At 42.3% G+C, this 24,732-nt stretch overlaps 1 protein-coding gene across 2 annotated transcripts in view; it reads right to left on the bottom strand.

The window, feature by feature from the left end:
• The window catches only part of znf827 (zinc finger protein 827), a 70,705-nt gene extending 46,356 nt beyond the window's left edge, over positions 1–24,349 (bottom strand). The window contains exons 1-2 of one of the 2 annotated variants that reach the window (XM_038713139.1): positions 23,984–24,349; positions 654–1,928 (exon numbers count right to left, since the gene is read on the bottom strand). In XM_038713139.1, coding sequence (XP_038569067.1) covers positions 654–1,928; positions 23,984–24,026 — 1,318 coding nt within the window. In that variant the 5' untranslated portion in view covers positions 24,027–24,349. The remainder of the gene's footprint in view (positions 1–653; positions 1,929–23,983) is intronic. The other variant, XM_038713138.1, reaches the window with a different exon arrangement.
• Between the last annotated feature and the right edge of the window lie 383 nt (positions 24,350–24,732).

Genomic DNA, 24,732 nt, shown 5'->3' with positions numbered 1-24,732 from the left:
GAAAGAGGCATGGTGAAGGAAGATGAAATTGATTTACTTGTAGAAACCTTGCTTGAGCTTGAGTAGCCTGACTGTGTGTTTAACAAAAGGCAACAATGAAGTGTTTTAATGTTTAAACTTCTCATTAATGAAAAAACACCTTTTAACTTGACGCGTTATCGCGTCAACGCATTAATTAATTCATCCATCCATCGTCAACCGCTTATCCTGCGTACAGGGTTGGGGGGGGGGGGGGGCCAATCCCAGCTGACATCGGGCGAAAGGCAGGGTACATCGGGCAAAAGGCGGGGTACACCCTGGACAGGTCGCCAGTCCATCGCAGGGCCACACATAGACAAACAACCACTCACACTCACATCCACACCCAAGGACAATTTGGGAGACACCAATTAACCTAGCCTGCATGTCTTTGGATGGTGGGAGGAAGCGGGAGCACCCAGAGAGAACCCACACGGACACGGGGTTTGAACCCACGACCTTCTTGATGTGATGCGACAGTGCTAACCACTGCTGCACCGCGCCACCCTTTGTATACAGCAGTACATTTAAATTAAAATTGAGCAAAACACTACCTTTTCTTGCGATTAATCCCTAGAAAATCATGCAATTATAAATTTTAATCGTGCCCAGCACTAATAATTACATTAGATTACCTGCTTGGCTGTTGGGTTTGACTCTGCCTTTTGGAGTAGAGGGCAACAGCAACTCTAGGCTCTGGTTGGGTGTAGACGGTGTAGGAGCCTTCTGGTTCTTGTCAAGCAAGGGCTTCACGTCCTCTTGGAGGACCCCAGCAGACGCCAAGGAGCAGCCATCCTTCTTCTCTGCCAACAGGTTTCCTGCTGCCCTGGCTGCCACCTCTTTGAGCAAGGCAGCGGAGGACGTCATTGAGACAAGTGAGAGAAAGGAACTGGCTGGGGCTTGGTGGTCAGTAGCAGCACTGGCCGTTGATGAAGCTTGGCTCCGCTCACTGACTTTCTTGGAAAGTGCAGCGAGGGTGGAGCTAGCTGACTGTGGGCTGAACGGAGAGTTGAAGGCATCAAAGCGCACCACATCATCTCCTCGAACACCCCCTCCGAGGGCGGGCACTGCAGATGAGGCAGAGGTGGAGGAGGAGGAAGAAGTTGTTGTTGAGGAGGCCACGGCATTCTTGTCTTGAAGTACAGCATTTGCTGCAGCTTTTAACTTCTGGATTGCAGAGTCTGGGGAGAGGCTGGAGCCGCAGGGCGTGGAGCAGCTGGCTGGTGGCCACTTATCTGCAACACTTGCCCATACAAAGCCACTGCCATTGCTAGGGGTGACAGAGTTAAAGGGGTCAAGGGGCTCTTGCTTAATGTTGGTGACTGAGGGTGCCAAGGAGGCTGGTGAGGCTGAGCCGCTGTTGTTGGTATTGGCCAGTTTTCGGGCAAGAGCACTTAACTGCTGGGCATGGTGGGAAGACGGGGAGAGGGTCAAAGATGGGGCTAGACCTATTGGAGGAGACTCCCCTTCAGCACCTCCCCTGGATGACCGACCCAAGAGCTCCCCAGTGTCAAGTTTCAGCGAACCAGCCTCTAGGAGGCGCCGTAGGTTGCTGCTAAGGGGTTTTCCCAGGGCACGAGATGCTGCCTCACCATATAGTGATGATACCACGGAAGACAGTGTGTCCTGGGCCGAGAATGCACCTCCATCCAGTCCCAGAAGTTCCAAAGAGGTACGATGGACGGGTGTGGGGCAACCCAATGAGCTCTCGCCTCCACAGGTATCGTGGTCCCCGGACCCAGCGCTGACTCCAGCCCGTTCATCAGGAGAGGAGCCCCTGGGCAGGAGGAACTCATCCTGCGTGTCTCCATAGGACGACGACTCTGAGCGTGTGTCAGAAGCATTCCCAAACCAGCCTTCCTCCTCCACAGGACCGTCATCAGGCCCTCCTTCCTCGTTGCTATCCACATCTGGTAGAGGAGAGAGAACATATCATTTACCTCGATGGAATTATAAACAAATCAAGTATTAGGACAAAGACATCACCGTGTTGCTCTAGTGAACAGTTCATCTAGGCATTATCTTTCAGCCAAACAATTGAGTATCCTGAATCCTGAGTCTTCTTATTACTAAGAGTTAAGTAGAGGGCATGGGCATAGCCTCTGGCAGCTTTTAACATTGGAAATTATTATTTACTATTCACTTTTTATTATTTCACATCCTTTCTTGTCTGATGTTGCAGCGCAATTAGTGATCTGTACCATGTGGTAGCCTGGAATTACAATTTTGAACATTCAGAATCACAATTAATTGCCCAAACCCAAGTCAAATTGCCATTTAAAATACATAAAGGTGCAAAAATACACTTGTTCAGTGCTCAGCAAGGAGACTACTAAAATGAGTTCCAACACAAATTCAACGTCTTTCTTATATAATGGCAGCTTTCCACAAGGCACATCCAAGATGTTTGAGTAATTTAGATTTTTCTGTCCTTTTTTTAACCATATTTTTTCCCACCCTTGGTCTGGAAGAGTCTAGTAAAGGGGTTACCATGACAACGGGTCCTTCTGGGAGGCTAGACAGCAAAGATTAGGGTAATGGAGGTTACAGAACTAGATTAATATTCATGAGCCTGCAGATACCACCAGGGAGCCAATAAGGATAGGGTTAAGGTCACCAAGGGTCATTAATATACACTTCATGTATCAATATTCATAAGCAAAACATTACAGCTTGCCAGACAAGGGCGAACAAAGAAAAGTGAATATTCCTGATACATATTAACAAACCTCCATAAGAATATGTCAAAAGCACCGAGTCTGGGCAAAACAAAATGTCAAAACAGACTTTCCCCCCCTTCCTCTTTGGGTTACTGTACAAAACCTCACAAAACATCTGATAAAAAAGGAGCTGGCTGAGATTTCTGAGAAAAATGGGCACTTGTACAATCGCAAAAACAAGGAAATGAAAGAATTATTTAAAATGTCTCGCACACCAACACACATACAGTATCTCCACACACAGCAAAGCCTTCTTCACCCTCACGACCCTGAAAGAGGCCTGGTGGGTCTGGTCTCTGTTTACAGGCAAAGGCAAAACTGTTGCCAGGCAACCCAGCCCTGCAACCTGTAGGGTTCATTAGAGTTGGCTGACATCTGGCCAGCGTGGCTCGCCATGGTCCACAAAGGTGACCACAATCACAACCCACTATGACCGCTACTCTCCTGCTGCAACAGATATCAAACAGGGCCTGCAAGCTTCTCAACATCTTCTCATCTCTGTCTCATACATACACACTTCAATCTTACATTTTTTTTGTAGAAAATGTCAGATGCCAAAAACCAACGAAACAGATTATGTTATAATATTGGGGGTGGGCTTTCCAAACTGTCTACAAACCCATGTCTAATAGACTTACACCTACACAAACAATGCAAGATGTAAGGGACTGACGGGGATAAACAGTATGCAGGACCCTTCTCATTTCTTAAGACTTTATTTTTTTAGTTATAAAAAGGTGAATAAAAATGCCATAATTACGAACCCAATTTTCCATTTTGCCACCTAAGTAGGGTTAACAGGAAAGAAAGAGAGGGAGAAAGAGCCAGTGAGTCATGCAGGGCAGGGCTTGACCCATTTCCATGTGACATGCGAAAAGCAGCAAGAGCCACTAATGGCTGTAATGTGGTTAGAGGGAAATCGCTAGATTGCTGACCCAAGGTCTCAGCTTTGAGGCTGAACTCTCTTGCTTCCTAGGTTCACTCTTAAACCTCAGGGTTAGGTGCAGCTGAACGCAACGCTACACCACTAGATTGGCAGAGTGCTACAGTGCACTGATGCACTTCACTACCATGGCTTTGTGTGTCACAGGCAAACCACCCCCGTAGACGGAATGACATTTCCCAAGGTCGTGGTCTCCGGCCCAAGCTTTAGGGGGGCCTCATCTGAGCTCTGTACTCGCGACTGCTGTTGTATGCCCACCACGCGTATGAAGACAAACATATGCATGTGCATGCATATGTTTAAAGTACATGTACACAACAAAGAATGAGATTTAATGCTAAAGTCCTTTCCCCCCAGTGCATTTTTTTCTGACACACTTTCAACTATTTGTCTTCCGGTACAGTGGCTGGCTCTCTGCGACAGTAAATGCCCCCCCCCCCCCACCCACCCAAGTGATGGCGGCATGGAGATACGGGCTGAGGCGGCAAGCGTCTGCCACTGAAAGGGAACCATTTAGCGGTGTAATGGCGGGGATGACTTGCATGTTGAGACAAACAGCTGCGGGGTGCTCAGCAGTCTGGATCTGTTATCACTCACACACGGGTGATTCAGTGGTGCAGTGGTGAGAGATTTTCTCTCTGGGCCACAGAGATGTATAGCGCCACCACATTATAGGCAAAGAGAGAGCCATAACAAGTCACAGTGCAAGCCGAGGCTACATAAAGAGAAGACTTCGAGACTGGCTGGAAAAAAAAAAACTGCCTTGTGATGGAACAGAGATGTACACTGAGTAGCTAAAAATATTTTGATGTAGCACCTCTGTGATATACAGTGTTTGGAAACCTGTGTGTTTTATTAACCGGTCACAAAATAAGAGACAGGGAGCTCACAGCCTGTAACTACAGCTAAAACGGTTGGACATTACAGGTTCACTGTTTCACCACGCAGTGCTGTCAACAATCTCCATTTGTGAACTTGGCAGGATTATTTTGGCTATGGCTTTTCTAGGTCAGATGTGTGTGTATGCACATACATATGAGTTTAGTGGAGAGAGTCAGCCAGATTTCCTTGTCACACAGAATGGTTGCTGGTAAAGGGAAGAGAGAGGCGCTGGAGTAAAGGTAGGTCAGGAGGTCACACACCACATGACTTGTGTGAGGCTGCTGACTAACATATTCCCTCTCTCTCACACAGACACACACAAAGCTGTGACTTATCCAGGCATGAAAATTGGCCTCACTGACCCCAGGCCTGAACAGGGTAGGGGGGAGAGGAGACGGGAAGGCGAAGGAAGGAAGGGACAGACAGAAGGATGGTTAAGGGAGGGGTTGGATTTGGCTGGGCAGGCAAGAAGAGGAGGCCATTAGCCGATTAAGGCTGGACAGGGGTGCATCAATACTGTGCCGATGTCAAAATGAGAGTCATGCCCACGAGCTAATATAGCAATGAGAGTAAGAGGAAAGAGAGAAGCAGCACGAGCTAGAGGGAGGTAGTGCAGGTCAGGGAATCACTAAACTCGCAAAGATTGCTGACCGCGAAACCAAAAAAATTAAGATAACAGAGACTGCCACAACATACCACGACTAAAGACTTCACAATCAAAATGATTAGCCTTACATCTTCCTTGCTATGACTGGGGGGGGGGGGGGGGGGGGGGGGGGGGGATGGTGGTGGTGTGTGTATGTGGGGGTGGGTTAAGGAGGTAGAGCAGGGGGTGAGGACAGAGGAAGGAAGGCGGTGAGTATGGATGTAGTGAGGAAGGAATGTAGGAACGTAATTAAGTGTCCGGCTGGGCCCTGGCGGGGGTTGCCACGGCCGCGGGCTATGCTAATGAGCACGCCCGGCGGTCAGGGCTGCCTTATTAGTGCATGCTGGACAATATGGTGGGAGAGACGCTCTACTGGCGGGCTCGCGTCTCTGCAAATGACTAACAGTCCTCCCGAGGAGGAAGGTAATTCCATTAATTGGGACACACTGGATCAGGATCGCTTCCCTTCCCTTTTCCATAATCTCCCACTTGCTTGATCTCTTTCACACCCACATGCTTTTTTTTCCTACTTGTATATGTCTCCCTCTCCCTATCCTCTTTCCCACTTTCTCCTGTCTCCATAACCAGGAATACAAATATTAAAAATAAATAAAGACAGATGCTCTAAATAAACCCAGCTGGATGTGTGGGTGCTAGCAGACATATATTTCCTCCCTTGACATAAAATGATACGCCACCAATCTGTTAAATGCTGCTGTTCTTTTGCAGGAGCAGCATGATAATTGCTCCAAAGTTTATCCATCATGTTGTTTCCATTAGGAAGTTAATGAAACATGACAACCAACAAGAGTAAGACATGTGATCACTGAAGCAAAATGTCATACAATGGAGCAGGTAACTTATTTACTTCTGGTATGGTGCAATAGCCTGTGCCTTGTGTTGGGAAGTTAACGCCGCTGCTTTAAATTAACTTTTTAAAATGAATTGTGCATTAGAGAAACTGTACCCTCAATAGCAGTTCTTCCATATAAATTCATACAGTATGTAGTCAATTATTTAGTAGTAGTCAAGGACTACTTTTAGTAACTTGATAAACTGACTTACACTTTTCTTCTATGCTAAACCATTAAACATCCAGCAATTAATTATGTTGACTTAATGTCTTGATCCTCCTGTGTTTTGAATCAATGTTAGGCATTCCTACATTATGAAAACTCTGAATCAATTCCTCCATTTCAATTCCAACTATCTCTGTTATCCGGTCCAACTGGTAGTCTGTGACAAAGAAATAAAGAGCCCATCTTTTAGCTGAAATCTGAGGTGAGGCGATACTCTCAGTGAGGATCAGGGTTCAGGCAGCAGGGCTATATATAATGGCGGTTGAGTCGTATTGAAATGTAGTGCAAATTACCATCTGTGTATTTTCAGCCTTGGCCTCCGTGGTTTGTGGGTACTTTGGGCGGCATGCCAGAGGTGAAACAGGAAGGAGAAGTGTTCTTGGAAGAGAATGAGACGACTGAGCGCCCCAGACCTCTGAAATTCCTCATTGCAGATGAAGTGCACTTTACCCCCTGGTTTATTTTTCCCTTCCATTTTTAGCATCTCATGTTAAAAAAAAAAAAAAAAAACTTGCTCATAACCTCAAATGTGTCATCAAAGCTATGGACCTAAACTGCTGGAGGGAGAGAAGTGATATGTTTATTGCATCTTTACAGCATAAGATGACATATTACAAAGATTGTGATTAGAGGAGATAACAACTGAATCTGATTAATGTCATATTCTGAAATGATTCAACCTGGAATGGAAGTTAGTGTGCAACTCAGATGTTTCTAAGCACACTTTGGACAGACTATGTTGTGTTGTAAATGTGCCTGTATTATGGCATTATGGTAATGGTTGTATCACTAAAATAATTTACTGTGTGCCTGTATTGTTGTGACATCTGAACATGTGTTACATATATTACTGCATTAAAAAAAAGAGTGTAAAGGATGGCATTAACTAACCTGTTTTTCAAAATCTAAAGAATTCAGATTTATCTGCTGTCAAGTGTCACAGTATATGAATTTAGTTTCAATTGCAGTGAGTTGTGAATGTTTCCACATTCCTGAACACACAACACAATCCTGATGCAAATGTGTGAATAATAGATTCTGGTTGTCTGTGGACAGTAGGACCAGTTTAATGATAAACCAAATTCCCAAGGGTTATTTTTACTGTACACATTTTAATTACCACGATAAGCGTGTTACCGCAATTTTAAAAACTCGCTGTAAATTCTGTCCAGCATCAACCAAAGTTAGCAACAGTATCCGAGAAGCAGGCGCGCATGCGCAATATGCAATGTGGGTTTGTTTGGGTCAATGACAACACGGCAGAAGACAGTGCTGGGGAGGTTTTTCTGCCTGCGTGAAGTCTGGTCATATTTTGGGTTTATAAGAGTGCTGTGTGAAACTTGATGGAAGAAAACTGCCTTATAGCGAATGCAGGGTAAGTTTTAGTTTTGGTGTATCTTTCTGACTTGCTAACAGCTTGTAAACTGAAGCTCTCAGTGTTAGCTGCTCTTCTAGAAACACTACACGTTGTTCTGCTGCTGTATGATTCATGTGTCTGCAGACTCTGTTCGCCCAGTGCGCATGATAACACGTTACGCAGCTTAGTCAGCCTAACGACATATTTTGAACATATAAAATACGACAGTCGTTGAATTACTTGTAAAAGTGTTCCAACAGGAGAAATACAGTGTACATGTTCAATGCACTAGACCCCACTGTATTTATGTCAGTTGTTGGGCTCATTGAAATTACTATCACTGTTGTTCTTAAGACTCATTTGTAACCATGTAATTGTGCATGGGGTAATTTCTTTTACTTATATAATAATATAATAATAAAATACTAATTACATCTTTAATGATAATGCACACTTGATATGGTTTTCATACCTTTACATAAAAGGTATTGGCTGTAATTTTAATGTTTATGCAAACAAAAAGTTTTATTTGTAATTTTCCAAATAAAACTTGGCGAAATAGTTTCAGTGTGTGTATCATTATATTTTAATCTTTTTCAGCACATTTCAACAATACCTTGTTAACACAGAGCCTAAGTCCATCACCCCACCTTATTTCGGGAAAAATTGTACGGTAGTCGATGGCGAGAGACAACTTATTTTTTGATCCTGTTTGAATTGTGCCCTGAATTACACATGTTTTAATAGATAATTTAAAATCTAAAAGAATAAATACATATTTCCCCCCCCCCACAAGTAAGGTCCCATGGTGGTCCACTGGACGAGGAGGGACATAGGCTCTCTATACCGATAATTTTGGTTACTATAGTCATGACATTTAATTTTTCATAGTGGTTCATTTCTAGTGGACAGATTTGTAAAAAACATTGATTTTATTACATGTTTTATTTAGAAAACTCTGTGCTTAGTTAGTGGTCACTCAGGAGGGAGGGCTTCTGCGTATGGTGTGACCAAGTGCCTCCCTTTTATAACGATAAGAGGTAATGCATCATCCATTTTGTCAACATATACACTTTGTGTTGCTATCTCTAGTCATATCATGTAAGTGTGTGGTACGTAAAAGAGCTGAATTGATACTTGTGAAGGTATCCCATCCTCTGCAGTCTGTAATAACAAGCCTGTATTCTTCCTTAATCTATTCGTGCAGTTGTTTTCCGTTGTGAATGTAAGATGCAAATGCTGACTGCCAATCACAGGAGGTGACTGTGGCATCTTCTGCATATGGTGACATCAAGGACATCCCCTTCATTATGATAAGTCATTGATCTTAAACACAGCTAACTAAAATCAAGACTGTCAGTGCCAGCACTCAGTCAATAATTCATCAAAATCAATGTAGGGCTGTACATATCGATTATTTTTCAAGTCGATTAATCTAACGTTTATTTTTTCGATTAGTCGATTAATCGAACGACTAATTTTGTTTATTCTAAAGAAAGAAAAGTTGCCTATTACTTGATTAACATACCAATTTATCCAAAATAAATGAACAAAAACATGTCTAATCAATAAATCTATATTTTATTCAATCATCCTGATGAAGCACATTAGAATAATGATAATAGAAGCAAATCTTAAAATGAATCAAATTTCCACTTCACTGATGTGTTGTGATAATAACAATAACAGACATTAATTAGGCTACTTTACTTAAAACTTTAAAATGTTTCTGACATGGTTTCATTTCAATATAAAGTAATGCAGTATGATAATAAAATGTATTTCTGCAAACACCTTAAATGACTCACAGACTGTACAGACAGTCACAGATTGTCTGTAATTAGATTCAGCTGTTCTCTCGCTCGTACGTGGCCGTTAAATAAACAGAAAATATGAAACAGCCGATCGTTACATGACTCGCGGTGTAACGTTACGTTTCCATGACAGCAGCAGGGCAGAAATTACTTTTAACGTGAAGGCAATGAAGAAATACTACGTGTCTTCGTGCTGATAATGTGCCGTGCTTGTGTGGCGACAGAAAGTAAACACGATTTGTGGTGCTGCCGTCTAGACAAAGTGTTGCAGGATACTTTTGTTTCGTATGTGCAGCTTCACGTATTTGTGGACAGCAGCTGTGCTGCAGTGAAGCTGTTTCCACTTCACAGAGCTCACGGAGCAGCACGTTGCTGAGTGTCTGTCTGAAATACTCCAAACTTTAGACGGTCGAAGGTGCGGTCTTGTAGCTGGAGCTTGTCTGGGATAATTCCACACCGGGTGCAGCGACGCATCGACGTATTTACGTAATCGATTACGTCGACGAATCGCCCCAGACCTAAATAAATGTAAAGATGATTTATATATATATATATATATATATATATAAAACAGCACCCACAACATATAGTCATACGATAACACCCCTACATGATGGCAATGGGTTTTGACCAACAAAGATGACTTTTCATCAAATCAGCAAAGGAAATACAGGGTGGCTTACTTATTGTATTCATGGATGCATTTGCTGCTAGTGCCGGTCGTGGATACAGTGTCCATTTGTGGTAAGTTAAGGTATTGTTTGAAACCAGCCATATTAAACTCACTATTATCACTGACAAATGCATGATAAATATCCAAAGCACTTTGATGTGTTCATGAGCCACTTTAAATAGCTATCCGAGCTACTGGATCCCTGATCAACTCTAAAGGTGGCATTGATTCTGACCAGGTGCATAAAAACACAACATATAGAAGAGTGGGCCTGTGCAACAGCAGAGAAGCAAGGACTAACTGGGTAATTACGAGGTGAGAAATACTAATACCAGCATACTGATATGCCTAAGGCATTGGTTTGGACAATCAACTGGCCCTGGGTCAGCATCTTGTTGGATGATTTTACGGTCAAACTCTGACAAAATCTGTATTTTATTATGAATGACTTATTCACTGCTTGCAGTGTTTTTTGTAACGATGAGTCATGCTTTTTATTGAATCTGCTTTGCAAGCACTAGTAAATAATCTAAGCAGCCATTAGAAAAGAACATTTCATGTCCGATAAGGTTATACACACCTCCTCTTATCTTCTATGTACAGCTCTCTATTAAATGAATAAGAAAAACTACAAGATAACTTGACTGACAATGAAACTACAGGGTGTTCCAAAACTGGTAGCACTACCATTTTCCCTAACCAGTCACCAGAGACCAACGTATCTGCCTGAATCTAACCTCATTTTAAGTAGACACTGATGAGTAGCCATGTCAACATACTTGTTTTGCCGCCGTTTTAAGTGCAGGGCGAAGTAAAAAAACACAAATTACAATGTTGGGCATTATTGAAAGACATGCCGTCTATGTAAAATAAATTTGCAGCATCTACCTTGTCTACAGCGGTTGCCATTGTTGTTATTACTCATCCTTGGTTCCAGGGCACAGCTCGACAAAGTTTGACAACAACCGATAATCTAGTCTGTGGTTCCGATTGGCTAATCGTTCGTCCGACGTGCTCATTGGATAGTCTGCAGTGGCCATTGAATAATTGCTTTTATAACCGAGAAACCACTAGGGGTGAGAATCACCAGAGGCCCCACGATACGATATTATCACGATATTTATGTTGCGATTTTAAATATATTGAGATATATTGCAATTTATTACCTTTTTCCAACTTCCAGTTAGGTCCCTAAAGTCAAACTTTGTCAACATCTGTTTTTCTAAAAAGACAAATTTCTCTGTTTGTTCATATCACTTTTTCAGTCCTCTATATGGTCCTGTTAAGTTTTCTAGTGGACTACAAAAGCAATAGATTTTATTATTCTAGTACCAAAAAGTAAAAACTTCCATCTGCAATTTATAATAAAATATCGATACTTGGGATCCGTGTATCGATACAGTATTGCCATGGCAAATATCACGATACTATGCTGTATCGATTTTTTCCCCCACCCCTAGAAACCACTGTTTTATGTCATACTGCAAAATATTTTGCGGAAAATGGTTTCCTTTGAAGAAATGCAGCAAAATAACCCCATAACAGATTAGCATGTCAGGGTCTCAGGGTGTCAATAAGGGGTATTACTCCAAAGTATAAATCTAACCTGAGCTTTTGAAAATACTGACCAGCCGTGCTACCTAGAGAAAGCCACCTAGTCACATTGGTTTGAAAGGTACAAAATATACAAATAATTTCCTTTTGCCATTGAACCATTTTGTCTAACCTTCATTGATTGCTTTAGTCTACATTACACACTTTTTTCAGTCAGGTTTTTGGGCCTTTATGTTTTCTCTCAACTGTACCACTGCTTACAGGCTAAAGACAAAACGATGCTTTAATTCTATGCAACATTTGTTATCATTTGCAAGGCTATCATGTAATCAGCCAAAGCACAATCCTTGCTTTTTTGAATAAACAGTAGGCTATTCAAAAGGATGCTGCTGAGATGGTATGCTCCCCTCAAACAAATTAAGAATATTTTGTGTTTAAATGTTTTTACTAATTGATTTACACCACAGATTTAGATATTCTTATGTAACTGCAGCTGATGCAGATGAACAAGGTTTTTTTTGTACATTTCCTGTAAATGTCTGAACAAATTAAGAGGAAAAAAATTCGGAGGTTGCCTGATAAATGTGGCTCATTGCCAGTATAGTGTCTAAACGCTAGACAACAAAGACCAATCTCTTGATTCTGTGAGAAAGAACTGTACACATTCATCAAGACTTCAGCCGTTCTTTCTTATTGGAATAGGCATATGTGGGTGGCATCCTTCTTTGTGAAACTGAATACAGGCAAACACATGCAGCACACTTTAAAACATCACATAGGAAAAAAAACTTCAGCCTGCCTCTCTCAACAACACACATTATTTTTCTATAAATGTCCAATGCTGTATTATTTACTTAAAATGTACTTGGTAACATTCCAGTTTGATTGACATAACCAGATCAATTTGCCGTGCTGCAGTGGTTGTTTTATCATTTGTACAGTGTTTCCTACAGACCGACATAGTAAGAAGACAGCATGGTGGTAACCAGTTTATTACAGCTACTACAGAGACATAACAACAATATATTTTCAGTGCTTTTTTTACTTTTTTTCCTCTTCTCAAACACTGAGTAATTAGCATATGCCCGCAAATGCTCAACTAAAATAACCCCTCACATATTTGCTTTATATCAGACAAAACTGTCATGAATACAGGTCAGATTACCATTTCATGTAGTTTTGAAAACTACTAATTACAAGCCACTTGACATACAAGTCAGATCGCATAAATTTTTCTTCCGGTTGACAAAAGTAACCTCATTCAACCAAGACGTGGATGTCGCGCCAGCATTCTCAAGTAGATGGGGTACATTCTTTGGAACAAGTGCGAAAAGAACAGGCCATCACCCTGCTGTGTAGTTTTCTGGCAAACTGAAGCTCCTCGCAGAGGTGATTTTGTGTCTGTGGAAGAGAAGTGAGAGAGAGTGGGAGGGTGGAAGGTGGGAGTGCGTACAGTGTCCATGTATTGTTTGTAAAATCACCCCATTGGCAAAAGGGACACTCGGCTCTATAGCAGCCAGTCCACCCAGGGATACAAAGCAAGGTCCGGTGGGAAGGGGGGGGTGGGGGGTAGAGTGAGAGGTAATTCTATATGTGCATGAATGTATGTAAGGGGACAGTGTGTTAGAGCGATGGAGGCAGTGTCTATTAGAGACACTCAGAATGGGCGGCAAAGGAGAATGAGCAGAGGAGTGAGGAAGACGAAAGAGGGAGGGAATCTTGAGAATTGAGGGGGGTGGAGAAGATGGCTTTTTTTATGGTGGTATTGGTTTGACGGCTGTTTGGCAGAGGCGCCCAAGGCAGTGCCTGCTTGGATTTTAGCCTGTCACTTAGGACAGGGACACTAATCAGCATTGGTCTCAGCCCCTACCCCAGGAAAGGGGGAGCACTTTCAGGCCATTATTTAAAAAAAAAAATAAAAAAAGGAGGAAAAAGAGGGCGCAAGAGAGGGAGAAGAATTGCTGTGGCACAGCAGGAAATGCTAACCGCTAACCTCATTTACATGCAGGTCCAGGGAGAATGGGGGGAGAGCTTATTCCGTTTCCAATCTCCATGTTAAATGCTGGCCAGGGCAGCTGATGGGAATGAGAGGCATTGTTCGCCCCATGCTGCTCTTTCCCTCTCCGTTACACCACTACCTGCCTAGCTTTCTTCAAGGCATAAAAAGAGACACCACCTCAGTAATTTCAATCTCCACCTGGAATCTATATAAACTTGACATACAATGTATGCGGCTGTTTACTTTGTGCAGACTGTGTACTGCAACCAACCCTCATAGGTCTATCTGTTCTGTCATAACCAGGTTGTGACCTGAGGCTGCCGCATTCAAAGCCATCCTTCACCCACTGAGTCTGTTCTGTGGCATAATGATTGCTATGACAACCATCACTTAAAGCCACGGGTAGGTGGAGGAGAGATGTCAGCTTCTCGTCTACTCTTCTGATGATCTCATTTTTGGCTGGCAGGTACAACAAGGTCAAACCACTGAAACTGGCGAAGTGGCTGCTTGCTACATGCAAATGACAGTACCGAGTTTCCAAACAATTACACTGGCCTGTCCAAATCGACACGGGGCTAAGCTCTACGAATCACAAGGTGGGGGAGAAAAATTAAAAAATTAAAAAATCAGGGGAGTCATAGAGAATGAGATGTAGAGGGAGGGGTGGCTGTCTTTGGCCAGCTATGAGCACAAAGTCTGGCTGTACGTGCCAAATGAGGTTTTTAAATGGTTTTTTTTCTGGGAGGATTTGTGTTAATCTAGAAAACCTTCTGGAGGAAGTGCAAATACATCTGCTGCTGACCACTCCCCTGTAGAGTACGAGGGATTAATGACATGGCAATCTGAACCAACATGGCCCCCATTCAAACACTCGTGGGCAGTGGGAACATACCAGCCATCTGATTTTGTCCTTTTTAGAATAGCTTGCTACCTAAATCCAACCATTCATAATCTTATTCTGCAATGTCCATCTTAATTTGTTTCTAGTTAGGGTTATATGCTTAAAAGGTACCATAAACTAAAGGGCTTCTCACTCAGAGTGGAATATCCAGTGATTTAGCTAATCTCATTAGCATCACAAGGGCAAAATCAAGTGACTAAATGCCCTTGGTAAACAATGAAAGGATGAGACCCGAGTCGCATCGTTCCTTTAATGCACTAGGATGCTACAACTACGGTGTGAAAATGGGGAAGCCTCGTCTACAACACTGAATTAGTCAAGATGCTCACCTGTATTTTCAGCATCATAAATAACCTCACACGGCACTGACAATGGCTTTCTCAGAGATGACATCACATCAATGATTTTAACTTCTCAGTATTTTTGTCCCGCAGCCAAACACTTCCACTCTCCTTTTAGAGGTGATATATTGTTTCCCGAGAGAGCTGTCACTGCCTTATGGTCCTACTATCCTGCGTCTGTAACAGGCCACCTCCTTCTCTGTACTTTTAATCTCCCTATAAAACTGATCCCACATCCAAAAAAGCTGCAGACACGCAACTTTTAGCCCGGCTAGTTAAAGTGATTAGCCTGTGTCTTGCTCTTGACTGCCTAAATACGCAATGTGGAAACACTTGCGCACCAAGGAGGAGAGAGGGGTTAGCCTGGCTAGTGCATTAAAGGCTAACTACAGGCAGGCTGTGCTTGAGAGAAAATGTCAGTGTACGTGTGTGTGTACGTGTGTGTGTGTGTATAAAGAGGCCTCCTGCCCTCCTCTACCCACACAGGAAGTGAGGTCATCTCATAGCACTGTGCCATGCAGGGTGCATTCAGCGAGGGCGACAAAGATCAACATGTTGGCCAAAAGCCATTTTAAACCCCCTAGCAAAATATACATCAAGTGAATCACCACATTTTGAAAATCAGTTCACTTTAAACATGCTAAAGTAGTCTGTAATGACAGTCAAAGCAATAACTAAAGCAGAATCCACAGCCAAAAAGAAATAAAATCAGATGCCACAATATGCCAAAAAAACTCCCAAATTCACTTGCTAGTTAAAGATGTACCACATGCTCGAAAATGCCTTCACAGCCCACAGGGTCTTTTTTCAAAAGGACAATTGAGGAAGTTCTTTATCTCTGTACATTGTAATTTTAGTGTCTTTCTAGGAGTGAAACGTGAGACTGAGTCCAACAATAAATCACATCCCTGTTTAGAGCGGGCGTCTGGCACGACTGGCCGGCTTCAGCTCCCCAGACCACCACCTCCTCCACTGCCGCCTCCTCCTCCTCTCCTCTCATGCTCTCCATCCCTCATGCCTGTTAAAGGCTTGTCCTGCAGGGCCTGGATGCACTTGTGTGGTACAACAACAGAGAAACCGCCCAAAGCTCTTAACAGCTCTTCCTCTCCACTTCCTCCCTCCCTCCATCTCCACTGCTACCACCACCAGCTCCTCTCTCCCTCTCCTCTCCGCTCTGCTCTGTCTTTCCCAGCTGCACCGGCGAGCTGTTCCGTATGAACTGCTGCCAGCTGAAAGCCTGCTACTCCTGTGAGATTGCTATTACTCAGTGCAAGCAGGGCTCTGCGTAGCCAAAGGGCTGCTCTCCGAGCTGTAGATCTCCATGTTGTGACTTGTCAACACGGGAAAAATCGTTACCAAGGCTGAGGCACTTCCATTTCATACAGAGGGGGGGGTCTGATTGAGACCAGGTAGACAGGCAGGTACTGTACTGAAGGTATTAGGACAACTACTGTTACCTGGTTTTGTGCTGCAGAGGATTCTCTCCTTAGAGAAGGCACTTCTGAAGAAAAACTAAATTTCTATTCATATTGAATAAAGTCATTTGTAATCAGATAACAAACAAGACGAATATGGGGTTTTCATCTGATTCAACATTTTAAATGTTGACCATTTTAGTTTGTGTTTATGTTACAACTTGAACTAAAGTGTGGTATAGCATATGAGAAATTACTTTTTAAAGATGCCAGCGACAACTAAAATAAAAATCACTAACTGGAAAGAGCAAGTATTTTAATGTATCTTTACAATCACTGGTAAATGCAGGACTGTATAAAAGGTTTGCTTTTTTTGCACTGAGAATACCTGAAGTTAAATATAAATTCATTTATTTTTAATTATGCATTTAAAGCTAGTGTATGCAATGTTGGGGGGGAAAAAAAAAAAAAAAAAAAAAAAAAAAACTAGCCAGAGACTTAGACTTAGATTTTGAAAGGATTCACCTGAAAAAATCCCACATCACTTCAGGCCTTCCTCCAAAGCCACTCCCCAAAACACATATTCATGCGCAGTGAAAATGAGTGCATGGGCAGAGGGCTTGCAGGCAGCTAGACAGGCAGGTAGGCCGTTCTTGTTACAGTCCTGCGACAGCTGCAAATACTGGATTTTTATCTTTTTGTATCACAGCATTTCATTTATTGATTGCTGTCAGGATGTAAAGAGAATTTCAACATTATATATATATATATATATATATATATATAAACACAAATGCTTCCGAAATAAATTGCCTACTCAAGCTTTAAATAACCATAACATAGTTGCATCAATGTTTAATGATTACAGCTTTATGCCTATGTAAAAAATTTGCAAAAAAATGATAAAAGAATAAGTTAACTACACCAAGAATCTGACCGAGCATTTAGTATCAAATTTAGTTTGACAGTCTTTGATAGCTGGTGTAACAAACCCATTTCACTTGATATTCAAAAAGTATTGAGATTCAATATCCAGCCTTCAGTAAATGAAACCTTTTGAATGTCATACTCCCACTGGACATCTACATTATTATGGCACATAATAATATTTAACAATTAAACAATAAATATACAAAAAATGGTCAAAGCTTAAAGAACTTAAATAAGTGAGCAACTTAAAAACTTTGGGTGAGCTAGTTTAGACAAACACTTTATCAGCTCCTCAGTTATTAAACACTCGGGTCTCCTTCCAGTGACCTCAAACATTTTCTAATCAAGAATATTTGTGGTTTACAAGACAAAAATAGACAACGATGTTTTTGGTACAGAGATTTAAAAAAACAAAACTAATACAATGAGTTGGTTGAAGATACTAGAAGACGTTTAGTCCCTTGTCCAAAGGACTTCTTCAGTTCTGACTGACTGGTAGGGAAACTAAGCTCCATACCGCTGGTTCGTTAGTGTTCCTGGCTGTTGTAACGACAGTCGTTATGGTCATTAGGACTACCCGATGCCAAGACTGAACGACCATTGTTGGCATCCTCACCTGAGGCCAATAGGTTACGTTTGTTGAGTTTCCTGGGAAGTGATGAAAGGACCGCATTGTACGTGGGGGATAAGCAGTGGCGTAGACCCCCTCCCCTGTTCAATGACGGCTTCTCAACCCGGGTGTAAATGGCTTCTTTGACACCTCTTTCAAACCATCCATCTTCTCTGTCTAAAATGTGCACCTGGTGGTCCTCAAACGAGTGTCCTCTGTCCTTCAGCTGTAAGTAAACTGCAGAGTCTTGACCTGAGGAGTTGGCCCTTCTATGTTGAGCCATGCGTTTGTGTAGTGGTTGTTTGGTCTCCCCAATGTACAGGGGTCTGTGCATTCCTCACTGCATTGGACCGCATACACTAGATTGCTTTTCTTGTGCTTGGGGGTGCGGTCTTTTAAACAGAAGATGGATCCCTGAAGAAGTCCTTTGGATGAGGGACGAAACATCTTCTAGTGTCTTCAACCAAGTCCAGTTACCCTTGATTTTAACTTTCTTTGGATAACTATGACCTGGATGACTGAGAATCTTCACAGACAAATACAATGAGTGATATTCTTACCATTAAATTTAAGTCACACAAACATTTGAATTATAATCACTCTAAAAACCGAATGTGTTAGTATTGCTCCTACTCAATTACAATATCATGCTGCAACCAGGTTGCGTACAGGTACATTCCCATATGCACACAGATAAACACTCCTATGGTATTAATTATTGTTATGGCCCTGCCCAAATGTGCAGCAGGAGGCCCCCCAAACACCACGGAGAGAAAGACTTGCACCCAGTTTTTTTAATAAAAAAAAAATGTTTTAATGAGTTAGCATGTTTGACCTAACTATTTGCAGGGACATATCTTACCCTAACTGGGGATGAACAATGTAGTCACATGGCTACCCGAGGTTGGCCGCACTTATTCAGTTCACATCATGGCACAGTAAGGCTTACGTCCTGAGCAATTTCATATGAATGCACATACTGTGCACATACAAAACCACACCCAGAAACAACACAGTTGAGAATCTTCAAACTTTTTGTCTATGTCTGCCGTATACAAGTATCTAATTGTAACGAAGATATGACTTGTGGAAATTACTCATTATTTCTGAGTTGAATGTTAGTGAAGGCTAGAAAGTTGTATGGGGCAATGAAATCCCTAGAGGGGGCCTTTAAATACAAAGTGAATATGACAATTCTGAGACACGAAGTTTGTCATGGAGGGGGATTCCCTACACTATATTCCCTGTACTAGTGTAAGGACATGTGAAGTGGCCTTGTGACTTAAAGGTCTCCGATTTGAATTTCTGGATGGGCCGTGAATATTTAGGTAGCGTTAAAAGTAGTCATCTCCTTCAATACCAACAGTAAATGTGATGATGAATAATGTACTTGACACCCAGTTTTACAATAAAGTTCTCTTACTGGTATGGCTGTACTTGGCAGGTTCCAAATGATAACTTCACCAAAACTTTAACAAAAGTAGCTGTGAAACCAGTCACCAATTCACACCATACAAGGACCTGCACCGATATTCTTTCAATTTTTTATTTCAGGCATTACCCTAGATCTAAAGTGACACTACACGGGAATACAAATTCAAATAAATTCTTCAATGACAATTTCAAAGAAGTTATTTTGAGAAAACTCCTATTTCACATGTTATTCTCATACAGACAGCTTTGATTCGTAAGAAACACTTATTTTTAAGCTGTATTAAGCCTGAAACTTATCACTGACATGATGATAAAACACCCTGCTGCACATGTGCCTTGCCAATTGTCTAAAATCGCAAATAAGGTTGGTTTCAAAGAAGGGACGCAAACGTTAAGTTCTTTGAAACCAGGCCAATTAAACCTTACGCAACTGTTTATTCACATTAGTCATAGTGTTTTACATTTACTATCAAGTGAACAAAAAAGACAGAATCGAGTTTGGCCACTGAACATGAATATGTTCACTGAAAGCAGGTTTCTAATGCTCTCTCTCTCTGACAGCGTATGGTGAGTGAGGCATCTACCACCTTTCCCCTGCCCTTTAATTCATTTCTAAGTTAAAGCCTGTGTATCATTATTCGCTTGAGCTCCACTCGCCCGACACCGCCAGAGCACCCAAGCCCCATCAACTTGAGGGGCGGGGGGCATGGCGGTGGTGTTGAGGTGGGGGATTCTTGGCAGAAATTCCCCACAAATTTTATGCCAAGAGCGAAATGGAAACCTCCTCTCATTTTCCTTTTTCCCTTAAACCAATGTTTTCAAGCCGCAGCCCCACCAAGGTCATTATAATCATAGCAAGTGGAAGGGAGCCAGTGACCCGCCATTACAGTAAGGTAAAGAGCCACCCAGTCAGTCAGCTATTGGCTGACGAAGAGGAGCAGAAATCTGTCTCCAAATGTTAAAAATCTCTCCATTTCAAATGTAGATAACCAGGGGAGAGAGCAGCATAACACAAGAGCTCCTCCCGATACACTTACGATTGTGCTCTTTATGATATGGACACACACTCAAGTCTATATTTTAACATACTCACTCACTTGCTTTAAAAGGCTTCCAGGACAAAGATGACGACTGGTTGAGATCTAACAATACTATTGCCTATAAGTTTAGCATAGAATATTTTTTGAATCACAAAGTCACATACGCAAAATATTAGACCTTAGAAGCATTTTTCGTTAACCGTAACTTTTAAGAATAAGTAATAAGGCAGCAAAATTACACAAACAATAACACACTGCAAGGTCACTAAGAATGGCAGTTTTCATTGTGGCACCAAAGGTCATGTTTACTTGTCAGGTTGAAGGCACCATACTGTACTGTGACCTCCATAGCCGGCTTATGTACCCACAGACAAACACACACAGACACAAATACACAAAGGTTGCGTGTTCACTTTCACATGTGCGTGCCGTGCACACACACTTAAAGAATAGTCTCCTCTCACAAGCTGTGCCACAGACAATAGGACAGTGCACGCTGGGCTACACAACCCATATATCTGGGTCTGTGCTAAGATAAAGCACCTCCAGCATTAAAGCCAGTGTATTAGCTTGCCCTTTTTCCACCACAGATGAAGAGATTTGAAGCTCGATATTGTGCTTGTTGGCTGGCACACCACCAGGGTGTTGTTGGCTGAATAATGAAAACACACAGACTGACAGCGAATGGCATGAGGTGACAGTTCCATTCTAGAGTGGGAAGATCCAAAACAAAGCGCAAAAAGCTTCTGACAAATTCATACTTTTCTGTGACAGTTTGTTGACTGAGGAGGGAAACAACTCCTAAATCAGAAAAGCTTTTCATTTAAACCCAGGAACACGGGCACAGCAGTGCTCCAGTACACAGCCTCCCCTACACAGGAGTACATGATTTCAGATACGTGGGTGAAGAGTATTTTTGTTGTAGACCAATTACAAAGCAGCTTAATTGAAAGGTTGGCATGGGCTAATTTTGGTCTTCTTGGCCAAAGGACGGAAAATATTGGACTTCATGTTAGACAGATCCCGACTATATAATGATGACGCTGTGTGAAATACAGTTTTCACACCTAAACTGTGTGCCTTTTTGAAACACAAGGTGTCTAAACTCACAAAAGCTTCAGTAAACACAAACTCAAAAGCATTTTAGTTGTTGGTTCTTACAATTATTCTGTCCACCATTTTTCTAATTTTATGCTACAGTCATTTAAAAAAACAAAAACAGAATCAGACATGTTTAGCCTGTTAATTATTTTACATTTGAAACTATCAAAGCCTGTCCTTAGACATTTTAATCATTACAAAGCAGGGCTTGTGTTAAAACAAAATCATGGTGAAAATTCAACTCCAGGGTACATTGGGATGTTGAAACGCACCATCTTTTCCGGTTGACCCTCCTCTAGGTAGGCAACTACAGCAGGTACTAAACATGATTTTGTGTCTGATTATCAAAAACATAAAAATCTTTTAAAATTTTGCTACATTTGGAGACTACTGACTCATATCACACAAATATTCAGAAACTATTAATATACATTTGTCCCTGTTAACAGGGTGACATGTCATAAAATTCTACACGAGCCATTCAAATTAAGCATAACTGGACACGTTTTCTTTTCTTTGGAAGGAAAATGTACAACTTCTAAAAGTATCAATGAGCCATACTGTACTCCATACTGTATTCCTAATCTAATCAGCAAACAAACACCATGGAAACATTTATATAGACGTAATTTCAAATAAAGTAGATGGATATCACTAACGAAGATGGGAAAATCAGTAAAAGGCAACCTGTTTCAGGAGAACAAACTACTGCATGTATTTCATGATTACAATGTACACTAAACACACATCATAAGACAGATTTTGGTGAACGATGAGGAAAAAACATTCACTGGACAAGTTCCCTAAAAGAAGCATCTGTATGCCGAGTGTAACGTTAGTGGCAAAAAAAAAAAGGTGCAATTTGTTACGTTCATTTTATATCATGACCCTGTTTCTGTGCAGTCCACCCATGTGGCTTACATAGTCCTTGTGCAGCATATCAGGAAGGTATTCACTGTCCAAACATCTCCCTGTCCCTCAGTCACATATACACAGAGATACACTCACCACCGTCACCTAGTCTCCACCTCCATGCCTCCCAGCCAACCACTGCAATTTCCCAAGTTCAACCCTAGGTCAAACACCTGAGCAGTAGATCAGTGAATATCACCACTTAAAAAAAGAATAATAAAAAACGTGTGTGTGTGTGTGTATTGGATGAAGCTGCGGGAATCACTCTGCCATGTACATTTGATTTCATGTGTCAGAAATGTTAAACTGGGACAGGTGCGAGGGCTCATTCTGTCCTCGAACCCTGGGAATTTAAATGAAAACTACATGTCAGTAGACTGAGTAGAAGAGACAACTTGTGGTAGCCTTTTTGATCGTGGCTGTGTATGCCGAACAGCTGGCATGGTCTGACATTTAAGATATGAAGAAGACAGTGTCATGAGATAAATGAATCAAGCATTCCTCGATTTAAAGATGAATCACTCAATTATTCACTGTATTTGCATACCAATATGACTAATTGAGCTGTTTGCTTACGCATGTATTGAGCAGGATGATCGAGATAGAAAAAAAATGGAACTCTCTGATCATTCCTTTAATAGTCGCTGTCATTGCCCCACTACAAGAAGCAATCCTCTAGTGGCCGGAGTGTGTTATCGCATCTTTTTATTATCTGGACTGATAAAAGGCACAATACGAACATCCAAGATACGGAGGGTCAAATTTACAAAAGTAAAGCAGCATCCCACCAAAACACGGGATTTACAATAGGTACCTGCTGCGGCACGGCGTTATTTTAAGCAAGGTAGTAGAGCACAACTGTCGTTTCCCCTTTTCTAACCGCGTTATTGATCGTAGTCTGTCTGCAATGAATGGCTGCAAAGGGAACGGGGGAAAAACCCTGAACTTCAGGTGACCGTCCATGGCTCTGACATAGCCTGCATGCAGACTGGGAGGGGTAGAAAAAAAAAATACATTGGCTTGGGGGGGGGGGGGGAATCTCTCCACACTTTTTAAAGTCGACGACAAACAAGCGCGAACTAATTCGGTTCCGCGATTTGGAAGCAAAACTATGTGACGAAAGTTAGACGTTTATTGCCGAGGAAATGAAGTTTACCGAGCGTTGCTAGATAGCGCTATTGCTAACTAGGAACAGTAGGGTATGGGTAGCCAGACTCTGGCTTGTCTGATCCGACTGACCCTTCATTTTATTGCGGCCAGACTCCCAGATCCTCCCCTTTCTACCCGAAAAGCGACCAAGCAGAGGCGAACGCATTACCGAAAACGTTCGGCCGTTATTCCTCACACACAACCGACACATATGCCAACTGACCGCAACCTTTAGCGGAATCGGACCTTTATCGATTGTACTCTTAATAAAGCCACGTATCATTTATCCACTCACTGCCTAGCTAACGTTACCCATCGCCAACAACATGGCTGCCTCGCTCGGACCTAAAAAGGGAGAAATAACCTACGCCGAGTCTTTTGTCTGTTTCACCTCTTTAACCCTAAACTACTGCGCAAAACACACGGAGAGCCGTTAAAATTGAACAAATCGAGTGAACGACTTACGTGAAGGCAGGCGCTTGGGTTGCTCCTGCTTCCTCCTTGGCATTTTCCCCCGTTTTTAATCACATTCTCGTCCTTGTTTAGGGATAAGAAGAAAAAAGGTTTTTCCCATTGAGACTGGAGGCGCCAGTGATGGCAGGGACTTGGTCGTGCACCTGGCTTTGCTCGGTTTAAAGTGTATTGTTGGGGAATGGGAACACAGGCGGAGGAGGTGCCGCTGTTGTTGTTGCCGTGTCTTGACTATGGCTGCTCTCGGTGCAAGTGTGTCTCCGAGCCCCTAACTAACACTAATGCAGGGATCAAAGGGCAGCAACAGCAGAGCAGACACACGCGCGCACGCATGCACACACACACTCACTCTCTCTATCACACACACACACGTTCACACACTCGCGCACACACTCAAACACGTTGTTGCGCGCACGCACACATTCGTGGAGCTCGCCCCCGAGAGCAGCGTATGGACAAGGTGCCCCCAAGCTTTCAGGGTGTATAGCTGAAAAGAAAATGTATTTGAAAACGCAAAGAGGGTATACTTCGGCAGAGAGATCATATTGATGGAGTCGAATTGCGTTAACGGAATCTGTTTAATATCATTCACACATAATTTAACAGAGAGTGACGATAATAATTTATGCGAATGATGCAAACGTGAATGTACATTTCAGTTTAGACGCTATGAAATACATTAAGCAGAAGCATGTTGGACATTAATTTAGCTTGCTTTAGCAAAAAAAGAGACAATTTACCAC

Source organism: Micropterus salmoides, unplaced genomic scaffold (genome assembly GCF_014851395.1).
Source record: "Micropterus salmoides isolate LMB-PRFRI ecotype aquatic unplaced genomic scaffold, ASM1485139v1 Ms_hic_scaffold_12, whole genome shotgun sequence".
NCBI classification, from domain to species: Eukaryota; Metazoa; Chordata; class Actinopteri; order Centrarchiformes; family Centrarchidae; genus Micropterus; species Micropterus salmoides.
This window is presented reverse-complemented; position numbering and strand designations above follow the sequence as displayed.